This window comes from Nematolebias whitei, chromosome 15, assembly GCF_014905685.2.
Source record: "Nematolebias whitei isolate Nwh7 chromosome 15, NemWhi1, whole genome shotgun sequence".
Taxonomy (NCBI): domain Eukaryota; kingdom Metazoa; phylum Chordata; class Actinopteri; order Cyprinodontiformes; family Rivulidae; genus Nematolebias; species Nematolebias whitei.
This window is the reverse complement of record NC_056512.1, coordinates 37,008,762-37,023,886: the sequence shown is the minus strand read 5'-3', so window position 1 is coordinate 37,023,886 and position 15,125 is coordinate 37,008,762. Positions and strand designations below refer to the sequence as shown.

At 42.8% G+C, this 15,125-nt stretch overlaps 1 protein-coding gene across 1 annotated transcript in view; it reads left to right on the top strand.

The window, feature by feature from the left end:
- LOC119421190 (transmembrane protease serine 9) overlaps nucleotides 1–14,913 on the top strand; it is a 25,486-nt gene extending 10,573 nt beyond the window's left edge. Inside the window, exons 5-10 of the mRNA XM_037688573.1 lie at nucleotides 7,515–7,660; nucleotides 7,753–8,203; nucleotides 10,461–10,632; nucleotides 10,929–11,182; nucleotides 11,300–11,397; nucleotides 14,596–14,913. Of these exons, the coding sequence (XP_037544501.1) occupies nucleotides 7,515–7,660; nucleotides 7,753–8,203; nucleotides 10,461–10,632; nucleotides 10,929–11,182; nucleotides 11,300–11,397; nucleotides 14,596–14,913 (1,439 nt within the window). The remainder of the gene's footprint in view (nucleotides 1–7,514; nucleotides 7,661–7,752; nucleotides 8,204–10,460; nucleotides 10,633–10,928; nucleotides 11,183–11,299; nucleotides 11,398–14,595) is intronic.
- The last annotated feature ends 212 nt before the right edge of the window (nucleotides 14,914–15,125 follow it).

Below are 15,125 nucleotides of genomic sequence, written 5' to 3'. Positions count from 1 at the left end.
ATGTTGCTGTGTTCCTTCGTACATCTGCTCACCATGTTCGTGCTACTGTTCGGCGTAAATTTTTTTTTTATGCTACTAGTGCTTAGTGTGGGCAGCATGGTGGCACAACTGGTAGAGCTGCTGCCTCTCAGCGAGCAGGTCCCTGGTTCAAATCCCTGTCCGGAAGCCTTCTGGGTGGGTGCAATGGCAGAAAGGCTTGCAGCATTGGAGCAGAGTTCAAACTGTTTTACCATGGTGTGGATATAAAGAGAAATGAAGTAGGGGTAGTCCTGAAGGAGGAGTTGACAAAGAATGTAGTAGAAGTGAAAATAGTTTCAGATAGGGTGATGTGTCTGAACGTAGAAGGAGTCAGAGTCAGAGTTTTTTTATTTGTCAGTCACACCACATGTGGTACATGTTGTGGAATGAAATTGTGTAAACAGGGTCCCAGTTACATCCAATAATAAAATCTAAAAGAAGAACAGTAATAAGATCTAAGATATGAACTAAGAAAATAACAAAATCCATGCTCAATAATCCAGGTATACAATCCAACATTTTTCAGTCAGGTCATCTGGACAGTTTCTTTTTTTGTGCTGAAACGTTTCGCCTTAGATCCGGAAGGCTTCATCAGTCAAGGAAACACACAACATAAAACTGATTCTTCCCCCAACAGCTTACTCCAAAGTGGAACAAACCAGTTAAGTTGGTGCTAAGATGGTCTCTTTGTCATGCCCCCTCCTTCATTTGCCGGCCCTCTTCCTTGTTGACAGGCGTGTCAAACTGGTTGAAAACAACAAAGTTCATGCTCAGTAATCCAGGTATACAATCCAACATTTTCCATCTTAGCACCAACATAACTGGTTTGTTCCACTTTGGAGTAAGCTGTTGGGGGAAGAATCAGTTTTGTGTTGTGTTTCCTTGACTGATGAAGCCTTCCGGATCGAAGGCGAAAAGTTTCAGCACAAAAAAAAGAAACTGTCCAGATGACCTGACTGAAAAATGTTGAACTAAGAAAAGTGTTAACTAAAACTAAGCAAAGCACTAATAGAATAAAAACAATAAACACAATACTTTGAACAGCAGCACAAACATGAGGCTGTGTGAGCATATGAGTACGAATGAAAATAGCAACACAAAATAGATCAGCAGCAACATGATGTGATTTTTTTCACGTTCTTGTTTCCTGGTTAGATATTCATGAGTCTAACATCCTCAGGGTAGAAGCTGTTCCTCAGTCTACTGGTTCTACACTTAATGCTCCTTAATACTCCTCAACCTCCTTCTTGAGGGGAGCGGGGCAAGAAGTGTGTGTGTGTGTGTGTTGGGTGAGCGGGGTCCTTCATGATGCAGGTGGCTCTCCTCCTGCATCTAGAGGTGTAAATGTCTGTGAAGGTGGGGAGGCTGACTCCAACAGACTTCTGTGCAGCCTTCATCACTCTCTGCAGAGCTTTCCTTTCTGCAGCTGTGCAGCCTCCATGCCACACGTTGATGCTGGAGCACAGGATGCTCTCCACTGCTCACCTGCAGAAGGAGGTGAGGACTGAGCTTCTCAGACCAGCTCGCCTCAGCCGCTTGAGGAAGTTGAATCTCTGATAAGCTTTCTTGATCAGGCTGGTAGTGTTGTTGCCCCAGCTGAAGTTGTCATTCAGGTGCACACTCAAGTACTGGTAACTGGAGACCACATGCACCGCAGATCCTCCTATGTTCGGGGGTGGTGGGGGGTGGTGTTCCTTCTAAAGGCCACGGCCATCCACATTGATGTGAAGGTTATTCTCCTTGCACCAGCTCGCCAGGTGTTCCACCTCCTGCCTGTAGCTGGACTCATCATTGTTTGTGATGCATCCCACCACCACTGTATCATCTGCAGACGTTACAATGTGACAGCCTGGATGGATAGGTGCACAGTCATACGTGAGCAGAGTGAACAGGAGAGTTGCTCAGCATACAGCCCTGAGGGGAGCCAGTGCTGAGGATTATGGTGGAGGAGAAGTTGTGGATCATCACTGACTGTGGTCTGTTTGTTAAGAAGTAAGGACTCCCACATACTCGGGCGGACCTCAGTTCACATGGAAACTGCGGGCACTGTCCGCATACGGTTCATACTCATAGAAATGCCTAACCTAGAAATGCCCAACCAAGGACTGGTTTTGCGAATTAGCTATAGTTATAAACTCTTTGTGCAACGCATCAGTCACATACTTGTTCTGTTCTATGTTTGTGTGCATTGTCCCTGTCAAATAAACTACTACTAATAATAATAATAACTCGAGCATACTCCCTGACTGGCTGCAGTCAAGCTCCTCAGGCAAGGGACGTTTACTTATGGGACAAATTCAGTTCGCCAATTAGTCATTTGCTGACACACCTACTGGACTGATTGACGGGTTGGGGAAAAAAAAAAAAAAAAACCCGAGAGCTGGCAACCCAGGAGGAGTGGCAGCAGTGTTCTGTGTTCATATTTTGTTAATAAAACATTTCTAAAAAAATAAAAAATAAAGCAGGGAGCACTGGCCCTGCAGCCCACAAATCAGACCAGCCCACTGGGAAATCTTTAGATTCTCCCGCAGCTACACCGGGCCTGATTTTAATTTGCTTGTAACAAATTCCTTCATTTCTCACAATTTCAGTCATGGCTTCAACGGACAAGGAGGAAAAGATCACTTGCCTTTTGGTAAAAAAACAAAACAAAAGATAAGGCAATTAAACCAGATCAGGGATGTAGAAGGGGAATTTAATACATGGTCTAAAAAAGGATGAGTGTGTTCCAACTACAGGGGGATCACGCTCTTAAGCCTCCCTGGTAAGGTCTATTCGGGGGTTGTGGAGAGAAGGGTCAAATAGTTCAGGTGAATAATGGTGAATAGTCAAACCTAGGATTCAGGAGGAGCAGTTTGGTTTTCATCCTGGTTGTAGAACACTGAACCAGCTCTACACCCTCAGCAGGGTCCTGGAGGGTGCGTGGAGTTTGCCCAACTAGTCTACATGTTCTTTGTGGACTTGGAGAAGGCGTTCAACCGCGTCCCTCGGGGAACCCTGTGGAACCCTGTGGGGGGTACTCTGGGAGTATGGGGTACGAGGCCCTTTGAAACGGGCTGTTAGATCCCTGTATGACCGGTGTCAGAGCTTGGTCCGCATTGCCGGCAGTAGGTCGGGCTCATTCCCAGTGAGAGTTGGACTCCGCTAAGGTTGCCTTTGTCAACAGTTCTGTTCAGAACTTGTATGGATAGAATTTCTAGGTGCAGCCAAGGTGCTGAGGGGATCTGTTTTGGTGGCCTTAGGATCGCATCTCTGCTTTTTGCAGATGATGTGGCCCTATTGGCTTCATCAGGTCGTGATCTACAGCTTTCGCTGGAGTGGTTCGCAGCCGAATGTGACGCGGCCAGGATGAGGATCAGTTCCTCCAAATCTGAGGCTATGGTCTTGAGCTGGAAAAGGGTAGAGTGCCCTCTCCGGGTTGAGGAGGAGGTCCTGCTCCAATTGGAGGAGTTTAAGTATCTTGGGGTCTTGTTCACAAATGAGGGAAAAATGGAGCGAGAGATCAATAGTCAGATAGGTTCGGCGTCTGCAGTGAAGCGGGCGCTGTACCAGTCTGTTGTGGTGAAGAGAGATCTGAGTCAAAAGGTGAAGCTCTCAATTTACCTGTCGATCTATGTTCCTATCCTCATCTATGGTCATGAGCTTTGGGTTGTGACCGAAAGAACGAGATCTCGGATACAAGCAGCCAAAATTAGTTTTCTCTTCAGTGTGTCTGGGCTCTCCCTTAGAGATAGGGTGAGAAGCTCGGTCATCCGGGAGGGACTCAGAGTACAGCCGCTGCTTCTCCATGTTGAGAGGAGCCAGTTGAGGTGGCTCAGGCATCTGGTTTAGATGCCTCCTGGACGCCTCCCTGGTGAAGTGTTCCGGTTACCTCCCACCTGGAGGAGACCCAGAGGAAGATCCAGGACACGCTGGAGGGACTATGTTTCTCGGCTCGCCTGGGAACGCCTTGGGATTTCCCCGGAGGAGCTGCCCAAGTGGCTGGGGAGAGGGAAGTCTGTTCCTCCTTACTTAAGCTGCTACCCCCATGACCTGACCCCGGATAAGCAGAAGAAAATGGATGGATGGTCTAAAAATGTTAAGTCTGGTCCACTGGACGGGTTCAAAAAACAAAACAATTTTTTTTAACCTGTCCAGAGGCCCAGACTTAAGTTTTTTAGATTTTTTTTATCTGGATTATTGAGCATGCATCAGGATATTAATACACTGGTGTTGCATACAAAACAGTCGGTCACCGGGCAGTTTATTGTGCCACACCAAGTACGCTTACATGGTCGTAAAAATTGATCTTTGCATGGACATGCCCTGCGGGCGTCTGCTTCGAGTCTAATCTGGTACGTGCAGACCTCCGTGGACTGAGGACTGCCCGAGTCTGTGGGAGCCTTAAGGTTGTGGCAGGGGAGAGCATAGCCAGACAGTATCAGATGGTTGTGTGTTGAATGACTGTTGTTGTGAAGAAGAGAAAAAGAGTAAAATCAGAGAAGAAGACCAAATGGTAGAAGCTGAAGAAGGAAGAATGTTGTGAGAAATCCAGAGAAGAGCTGTTAACGGCTCTGGGTGGTAAGAAAGAGCTTACAAATGACTGGACTACTACATCAACAGTAATTAGAGAGACAGGTAGGAAGGTACTTGGTGTGTCAGCTGGACAGAGAATGGATGATAAGGAAATCTGGTAGTAGAATAGTGAAGTGCAGGACGCTATTCAGAGAAAGAGGTTAGAAAGAAAGAAGAGAAGAAGAAAGTCATCTATCCATCCATCCATTATCTTTACCCACTTCTTACTTTTTGGGTCGTGGGGGTCACTGGTGCCCATATCTAGCTATCACTGTTTATTCTGCAGCTCCAAGTCCCAACAGAAGTCGTCTCAGTGCACTGTACAAAAACTTTTACATACATTATAAAAGACAATTAGTAAAAGGTATCTATCAAAGGAAGCAGCAGATTGTGTTGAGTATTCACTTTGTCACAGTCTCCCATCCTGAGCAAGCATGAAGGTGACAGTAGAAAAGAAACAACTCCCTCATGAGGAAGAAACCTTTAGCAGAACCAGGCTCAGGACAACCGGCCATCTGCTTCGACCGGCTGAGTTTGATAAAACAGGAAGGAGAAATAAACAAAGAATGACAGGTCCAGTTGTACCCCCTACGTATTGAAAGAAAGACAAAAATAAACACCTTAAGGATAGAAATATTTGTAAATACAAACAGGTGACTTCAACAAGAAATATGACAGTGAGATGACTGAAAAGAGGAAACAGGAATATAATGAGATATAACGTAGAGCAAAGACGAGTGCAGCTAAGGTGAAACAGAAGGTGAATGATGAGTTGTATGGGAGGCTCGACACTAAGGAGGAACAGAATAACTTATATAGACTGTTGAGATAGAGGGATAGGCTTGTTAAAGATAGGAATGGTAATATTCTATCAAGTGAGGAAAGTGTGATGGGAACATAGAAGGTTTTTGAGGAGCAAATGAATGAAGAGAATGAAAGAGAAAGAAGAGTAGAGGTCAAAGAAATTGTGGACCAGGAAGTGGGAAAGATTAGTGAGGGTGAAGTTCAAGTTCGAGTATCTTTATTGTCATTTGCCTCACATGTGGTACATGAAGTGGAATGAAATTGTGTACTCAACGTCCCAGTTACATCCAAAAATAGCAAAAATACCGTATAAAGTATGAAAATAAACAGTATATAAGGATCTAAGATATACACTAAGATATATGCTAAACAAACGCTAACAATACGCTAAAAGATCTAAGATATTGTATATGTCTGCAAAGCTCTGAAAAGAATGAAGAAGGGGAAGGCAGCAGGACCTGATGACATACCAGTGGAGGTTTGGAAATATCTTGGAGAGATGGCAGTGAGGTTTTTGTCTCAAACATTCAATGGCATGTCTGAGGGTTAGAAAATGCCTGAGGAATGAAGAAGAATTAAATTGATGAGCCACACGATGAAGATCTAGGAGAGAGTTGTGGAAGCACCACAGATGCCATCTTTGCTTTGAGGATGCTGATGGAGAAGTACAGAGAGGGTCAGAAAGAACTCCATTGTGTTTTTGTGGATTTAGAAAAATCATATGACAGGGTGCCAAGGGAGGAGATGTGGTACTGCATGAGGAAATCTGGAGTGGCAGGGAAGTATGTTAGACTGGTGCAGGACATGTATGAGCACAGCAGGACAGTGGTGAGATGTGCTGTAGGAGTGACAGATAGCTTCAAGGTGGAGGTGGGAGTGCATCAAGGATCGGCTCTGAGCACCTTCTTGTTTGCTCTGGTGATGGACCGATTATCAGATGAGCTCAGGCAGGAATCCCCGTGGACTATGATGTTTGCAGATGAAATTGTGAAATGTGGTGAGAACGGGGAACAGGTGGAAGAGAACTTGGAGAGGTGGAGGTATGCACTTGAAAAAAGAGGAATGAAAGTCAGCCATAGTAAGACAGAGTACATGTGTGTGAATGAGAGGGAGGCCAGTGGAACAGTGAGGCTACAAGGAGCAGAGGTCACAAAGGTGCAGGACTTCAAGGACTTTGGGTCCACTGTCCAGGAAAATGTGAAGTGTGTTAAAATGGAGAAGAAGAGAGTCCAGGCAGGATGGAGTGGATGGAGAAAAGTTTCAGGAGTGATTTGTAACAAAAGGGTGTCAGCAAAGGTCAAAGGAAAGTTTACAGGACAATGGTGAGACCAGCTATGTTGTATAGTCTGGAGACATAGATATGGACAAAAAGACAGGAGACAGGACTGGAAGTGGCAGAAATAAAGATGTTGAGGTTCTCCTTAGGAGTGACAAGGATGGAGAAGATTAGGAATGAGATGATCAGAGGTACAGCACAGATTGAACAACTGTGAGATAAAGTTAGAGAGGCCAGACTGTGATGGTTTGGACATGTCCAGAGGAGGGACAATGGTTTGGACATGTTCAGAAGAGGGACAGTGGTTTGGACATGTCCATAGGAGGGACAGTGGTTTGGACATGTCCAGAGGAAGGACAGTGGGTATCTTGGTAGAAGGATGTTAGAAATGCAGCTGCCAGGAAAAAGACAAAGAGGAGGTATATGGATACAGTTAGAGAGGACATGGAGGTAGTTGGAGTGAGGACAGAGGATGCAGAGGACAGAGTGAGATGGAGGATGACTTGCTGTGGAGATCCATGAAGAGGGAACAGCAGACAAAAGAAGATGATGACAAGTCTTGGTCTCCCAAGATATGGTAAGGAGGAGTTGAGAAATAAGTTAACTGTCCTTGGACAATTTTGAGATTTTATTTTCGACCAATTAGTCTTATATTGTAAGCATTTCAGCCTGAAAAACACCAGAGAAGTGAGAAGTTTTTTTTTTTTTACCAAGTAAAGGCATTATCAGAGTGGTAAGTTTTGACAATATTCTGCATATTAATTGTAATTGCCCATAACTCAGTTATGTTTAGTAATATAGTCTGAACCTTTATTAGGTCACCCTTGACTTTTTTTAATAAACTGTATTTGTGTCTCCTTAGCGGGCCTTCCTCCACCTCAAAACCTAATGGAGGTGCAGCTTCCAGTTGTGGGAAACAGACAGTGTAACTGTAACTATGGAGTGGGCCACATCACTAACAATATGATCTGTGCTGGGTTATCTGAGGGAGGGAAGGACTCCTGTCAGGTGATCACCCCTACCTGTTAACATCAGATTTGATTCTTTGCAAAGATTCCTCCTCCTCACCTGATCTGAACTAAATGTTTCTGCTCTTAAAGGGGGATTCAGGAGGTCCGATGGTGAGCAAGCAGGGTAATCGATGGATTCAGTCAGGAATTGTGAGCTTTGGAGTAGGATGTGCCCTGCCAAATTATCCAGGAGTCTACACCAGGGTATCCCAGTACCAAAAATGGATCAACACCCAGATTACCAGCAACCAGCCGGGCTTCCTTACTTTTACATCAAATGGGACCAACAGTGACCTCAGTGTTTCCTGTCCAGGCTTGCCACCAATCACCACCCCCACAACCCCGACAACTACAATCACATCAACTACAACCACAACTACTACATCAACAACATCCACAACTTCTACAACAAACACAACCACAACAACCAGCCCACCAACTTCCCATACAACAACCACACCTACAACGACCACATCAACAGCAACAACAACAACAACAACAACAACAACAACTACCCTCCCACCAAGCACCAAGCCTAATCGTGAGTACCAATCATGTTTAGATTGTGAAAAATATCAACTTTTGTGTGTATTTTGAGCTCTTTGTTGATATTGTGTGATATTTACACTTCCAAGAGTTAATATGAATTACAAGAATTAATATGAATCACAAGAACAGCTCTTAAATGGTTTAAGTCATATTTATATGATAGATTCCAGTTTGTAAATGTCAATAATGAAAATTCATCATACACCAAAGTTAGTCATGGAGTTCCTCATGGTTCAGTGCTTGGACCAATACTCTTTACCTTGTATATGCTTCCATTAGGTAAAGTTACTAAACAGCATGGGATAAATTTTCATTGTAATGCTGATGATACACAGTTATTTTTGTCCATGAAACCTGATGAATCCAATCAGCTACTTAGACTACAAGCATGTCTTGAAGACATAAAAACCTGGATGACCCTAAATTTTCTGCTTTTGAACACAGACAAGACTGAGGTTTTAGTTTTTGGACCTGAGCATCATAGGAATACATTTTTCAGTCTTTTACCCTTCTTGGATGGCATTAGTCTGTCCTCCAGCTCTAATGTTAAAAATCTTGGTGTTATTTTTGATCAGGACATGTCTTTTATCCCCCACAATAAAAATGTTACTAGAACTGTCTTCTTCCACCTGCATAATATCACTAAAATTAGAAACATCTTATCTAAAAATGATGAAGAAAAACTGATTCATGCATTTGTCACGTCTAGACTGGACTATTGCAATGGTTTACTATTTTGGTGTCCAAATACTTCTTTTAAAAAGTTGATCCAAAATGCTGCTGCCAGAGTCTTAACTATAGGATTTATCAAAAAGGAAAGTCTTAAGTCCAGTCTTAAAACTGGACAATGTGTCAGCCTCACGGACAGAAACTGGAAGTTGGTTCCACAAGAGAGGAGCCTGATAACTGAAAGCGCTTCCTCCCATTCTGCCTCTGGAAACTCCATAAACCACAAGTAAACCTGCAGTCTGAGAGCCAAGTGCTCTGTTAGGAAAATATGGAACAATAAGATCTGTAATATAAGATGGAGCTAGGTTGTTGAGAGCTTTGTAGGTTAGAAGTAAGATTTTGAATTCAATTCTGGATTTGACAGAGAGCCAGTGGAGAGAAGCTAAAACTGGAGAGATATGATCTCTCCCACTAACTCCAGGAAGAAACCTCCAGCAGAACCAGGCTCAGGACAAACAGCCATTTGCTTTGACCGGCTGGTTTGAGAGGACAGGAAGGAGAGACAGACGAACACAGAACAAAACAAATGTGAACAAAACAAAGGAGATGATTGTAGATTTCAGGAGAATCAGGAACAGGTCCAACACTATTTCCATCATGGGAGAAGAAGTGGAGGTGGTGGAGAAGTATAAATACCTTGGAGTTCACCTGGACAATAGACTGGACTGGAGATGCAACAGTGTCATCTACAAGAAGGGACAGAGCAGACTGTACTTCTTGAGGAAGCTGAAGTCCTTCAACGTTTGCAGCAAGATGCTGCATATCTTCTATAAGTCTGTTGTAGAGAGGGCTATCTCTTCTGCCATCATGTGCTGGGGTAGCAGCACCAGAGCAAGTGACTTAAAAATGATAACAAGTTCATAAAGAAGGCTGGCTCAGTTCTGGGGGCTCCTCTAGAACCTTTGGAGATGATTGTACAAAAAAGGATTCTTCATAAAATGAAGAATATTATAGACAACCCTCAGCATCCTCTTCATCAGACTGTCATACAACAACAAAGTGTCTTCAGTCAGAAGCTTCTTCAAATCCGTTGTAGGACAGACCGCTACAAGAGATCCTTCCTGCCCACAGCCATCAGCATCTATAACAACTCATTAATGAAACCAGGATGATGAGTTACCACAACATATAATTTCCCTCTGGGATTAATAAAGTATTTTTGAATAGAACTGAATTGAATTGAATTGAATGGCAGGTCCAGATATAGGTGCAGGTGAACCTGAAAAACAAAAACACATATTAGGATAGAGAAAATTACAAATATAAAACAGGTTGAGCAGAGTAAGTAAAGGCAGTAACAGAGTGAAAAGTGTAGTCAGTTTGTCCTCCTGCAGTCTAAGCCTATAGCAACATAACTTAGGGACAGCTCAGAAAACCCAAGCCAACCTTAACTATAGGATTTATCAAAAAGGAAAGTCTTAAGCCCAGTCTTAAAACTGGACAATGTGTCAGCCTCATGGACAGAAACTAATGTGTACCACTGGTGGAAACCTCTCTTACCTGTATGTTTCTCTCTCCAGAGGTGGTCTGTGGTAAAGCCCCTCTGAACACTCGTATTTCTGGTGGAAGTTCGGTGGTGACAGCTGGTGCGTGGCCATGGATGGCGAGTCTGCAGAAAAATGGACAGCACGTGTGTGGTGGGACGCTGGTGACTGAGAACTCTGTGCTAACCAACGCCAACTGCTTCTCAGGGTGAGCTGAGGCTGGTGTTTAGTCAGTTCAGCTTGGTGAGATTAAAAGTTAGAACATCAGAGTTTTGAAAATTATTTTGTGACATCATGGGTTTTGGTAAATGTTTCCCCATCCAGATTTTTTTTAACCTAAAATGATACTGAATTATACACTCTGGTGTTACAACACCACTTTTGAGAGATTTGTACAAGTGAATTGCACAACACTCAAAACCTAAAAGGTGATTTTTTTGCTTTAAACCAGTAAAATGTTTTAGACTCTCTTCAACTCTATTGTGTTTCCTCTTCTGTCCTCAGCTCTCCTAATGCCTCTGACTGGACGGTCATTTTGGGTCGTCTGAAGCAGAACGGCTCAAACCCCTTTGAGGTGTCTTTGAATGTGACAAATATTACCCTGAGCAACTTGACGGGGTCCAACATCGCGGTTCTTCAGCTGTCAGCCCAACCCGTCCTGAACAACTACATCCAGCCCATCTGTCTGGACATCGGAAGAACCTTCCCGGTGGGATCGACCTGCTGGGCTGCTGGTTGGAGCACTGGGCAAGGAGGAAGTGAGTCTAAAACACAAAGATTGATATAATTACCCCAAAAGTCTTAGAATAAACATGAATGTCAATTCCAGTTAAGGTAATAATTTGAAATAACTTTCTTAATTCTCTCAACTTTAGACGAACAGGTTCTGCTGGAGTTCCCGACATCAGTGCTGGACTGTGGGAACGTGTCGATAAGTGACAGCATTTGTACCGCACTCTTTACACTGGAGCAGGTGAAGATTATCAACTACTTACTGACCTCAGAAATCTGTTTCTTCAGACGCTTGTGTGAATCTTACTGTCCAGGGTGGAGTTTGCTCTCATGCTTGATCATGTTCTCACTGTGCACAAGTGGGTTTCTCTGCTCTGGTTTCCTCATACAAACCAACAGCATGTTAGTTTTTAGAAGGAACTCTAACTTGTCCCCACGTGTGGGTGCTTGTTTGTTTTGTTTGTCTCTATGTGCCAACGTGATGGACTGGAGACCTGTCCAGAGTGACTGCTGGAGGTATAGGCACCAGTTTGTCTGCAACTCTGCACACAACAGCCATTCTGTACGCATACCGTCAAATCAAACAAGTGGGTTGTCTGCTGGCAGAAAGTCAGAATCGTTCTCAGTGAACGCCTGATTTGGAATTGGTCATGAGTCTCCATCATTACTCAAATTCACACAGTGTCTGGATACATACATGGTCAAACATATTTGGTGGGTTAGTGAGGATTTCTCTGTGTCGATGGTATCAGATTAACACCTTCAAGGATCAATTTATGGCTTTAATCTTAAAAATATCACACTAAGTTCAAAAGTTGCCTCAAGAAAAAAGTTATGTCATGGCCTAGTTTGTAAGTTAAGAACGAACATAAAGGGATGTTGACAGGGAGATTAAGTACTGTTAATGGTGATGTACCAGCCTTTTCTCGTAAAGACGGCTTAACAGGAAGTCAAAGCTGTCAGTCTACTGGTTAAACAACATTCCTACCCTCTCTCACGGAAAGAAGACACAAGTAGCTACTGAAACATTCGATAAAAACTGACTTCAAAGATCACAAAGTCAGCTGCGTCAGTGTGTCTGGACTAACTTTTAGATACGGAGTGAGGACTGGATCTATCGTTCAGCTCTGATGTTCATTTTTCTTTTATGTGACTATGTTAAACTGAACTAGAACAAAAGATCAATGGACTGAAGAAAAACTGAAGGGATGTTCCAAATAGAGTAAAAGTTTATTTTTCATGTGAAGGAAAATCCTATTTTAACTTTAGACTTTGCCCTCCTTGGCCCATAAATTAAAGTCACAACCGGTAATGATTTTTTAATACTTCACTTTACGCAATTTCAACGAATAAAGAACCTTGAATCCTTGAATTTAAATACTCTACAGTGAAATGGGACACCCCTTAAAAACCCACCAGTTTTGTCCAAACTATATATTTTTTTAACAAATCCCAGTATATTTTTGAATGTTACACAACTAGTTATCACTTTTAGATAAACACCTTAAAGTATGAGGTCATGGTTCTAATCTTCAAAAAAAATGTTAATTTTTGCTCACACGATGTCCTTACAGAAAAGATAACTTAAGGAATTTCAGCAAGTCATGCTGTACTTCCCAGGTTACAAATAATAAAGATGTTGACAGGGGAATTTTCTGTCAGTGATGCAGAATTTGTTCCAGCCTATTGTGATCAAGATAACTTACTGTAGCTGAGAGTTAAAGGTGTCAATCTACTTGTTAGTTGTTAAACAACATTCCTACCCTCGTTCATAGTCACAAGATACGAATAGTTACGTGTATATATGTTATATATATATATATATCAATAGTCATTTATATATTCTATTTCTAAATCCATCATATGTGTTTTTGTCTTTCTTCCAATGGGGGGTACACCTGCACCTACACCTGGACCCACCATTCTGTTTTTCTCTACTTCCTGTCCTCTCAAACCCAGCCGGTCAAAGCAGATGGCCACTTGTGGCAGCCCGATGGCTCAGTGGTTAGCACTGTTGCCTCACAGCAAAAAGGTCCTGGGTTCAATCCCCGGTTGGAACTGGGGTCTTTCTGTATGGAGTTTGCATATTCTTCTCGTGCTTGCATGGGTTTTCTCCAGGTACTCCGGTTTCCTCCCACAGACTAAAAACATGCATGTTAGTCTGCCTGAAACCAAAAACATGCATGTTAGTCTGCCTGAAACCAAAAACATGCATGTTAGTCTGCCTGGTATCTGGGAATCTTGTTCTTGAATGCTAGCTGGATGGATCAGGAAATGGGAGACTGTGATGAAGTGAGGATTTAATACAATCTGCTGGCTTCTTTAGCTAGATAACTTATATTAATTGGTCCAACAAAGTTAAGTCCGGTCCTCTGGATGGTTTCTTTGTGCTGAAACGTATTGTCTTGCATCCAAAATACTTCATCAGTCCGAAGAGCCACAACAAACTCAGTCTCATAAGTAACAATCACATACTGGGCCAACCAGTTTGATGGTGATAAGGTTTCTGGAGTCCGCTCTCTCCCCTTTTGACTTGTCTGAAGCAGCCACGTCTGAAGTGGTTCAAAACATCAAAGTTCATTCAACTTTTTTTTTTGTTTTGTTTGTTTTTTGAACGTCTAGAGGACCTGACTTAACTTTTTTAGATTTTTCTGCCTGGATTATTGAGCATGCATCATCATTTCCTCCTCTCCATCAACTACGGTGACATTATTTACAGGAACGCTCCTACAAGCACTCTGCAGATGTTGGAAGCTGCTTATCATGATGTGCTAAGATTCATGACTGGCAGTAACTACCGTACTCATCACTGCACCCTGTATTCACTGGTTAACTGGTCATCATTAACTTCACGCAGACTCTCTCACTGGTACATTTTCATCTTTAAATCACTTCTTGATCTGCTGCCTTCATACAGCTCCTCTTACATGTCTCTGCGTGAGTGCAGTTACAGCGTGCGCTCTCTGAACATTATTACCTGCAGTGTTCCCTCAGTGAGGACTGAATTGGGCAAAATGGCCTTCTCCTACTCCGTTCCTGTTTCCTGGAATATCTTGCAGAAAGATTTGAAGCTCTCGACCTCGACCTCTCTAAACGGCTTCAAACATCTGTTAAGTTCTTGGGAAAAAAACAATGCAAACATGTTTTTTTTTTTTTTTTTTTAGTATTTTATATTGCTTTATAATGTAGCTGTTTTTTTTAAATATAATTTTCTTCCATTGATTTTTTTTCAATTTATATGCTTTCCTTTATGTTTGTCTATTGTTGTCTTTGTTGTTGTCATCACTCTTTGTTGAAAACAGGTCTCTCTTGTAAACGAGTCCTTGAGGCTCAGTGAGACAAACCTGTATAAAGACAGGTTGAATGAATATGGTCTCAAAGGCAGGTTTTTGTGGCAAATAAGGCAAACTAATACAAACATCTTGCTTTGTATCTTCAGGGGAACTCTGGCGACCCGCTAATGTGTATGCAGAACGGCTCCTGGTTCCAGGCGGTCGTGCTAACATTTTCAGGCACCTCCACGAGGCAAAACCGACAGGCACCAGTGCTTGTCTTTAAAACAGTGAATTACTTTCAGCAATTTTTGAAGGAGTCACTGGGCACATTGTTGTCTCCATCTTCCACTGACACCACCACCAACAGCATCAACCTAACTACCACAATCACCCCGACAACCATCAAGTCAAGTGGGGTAACTCCCAATCCCTTCCCCTTCTTCCTGTGTCTTCACTTTCTTGTCCTCACCTTGTGTCTCTAACATTTATCATAGGAATGTCGACTGCCTTTATACTTACACGATGTGACACTTACAAATGGATGTATGCACCACTTGAATTTGACACTTTATAAAGTTAAAACTTGGGAGGTTTAAAGCTGGACATTGCCTCTTCCTGATGACCGTTACGAGCTGAGCTGTGATGTTGGGCCAGATGTTTAAGACTCCTCCTGTAAAGGATTCAATCCTCTTTT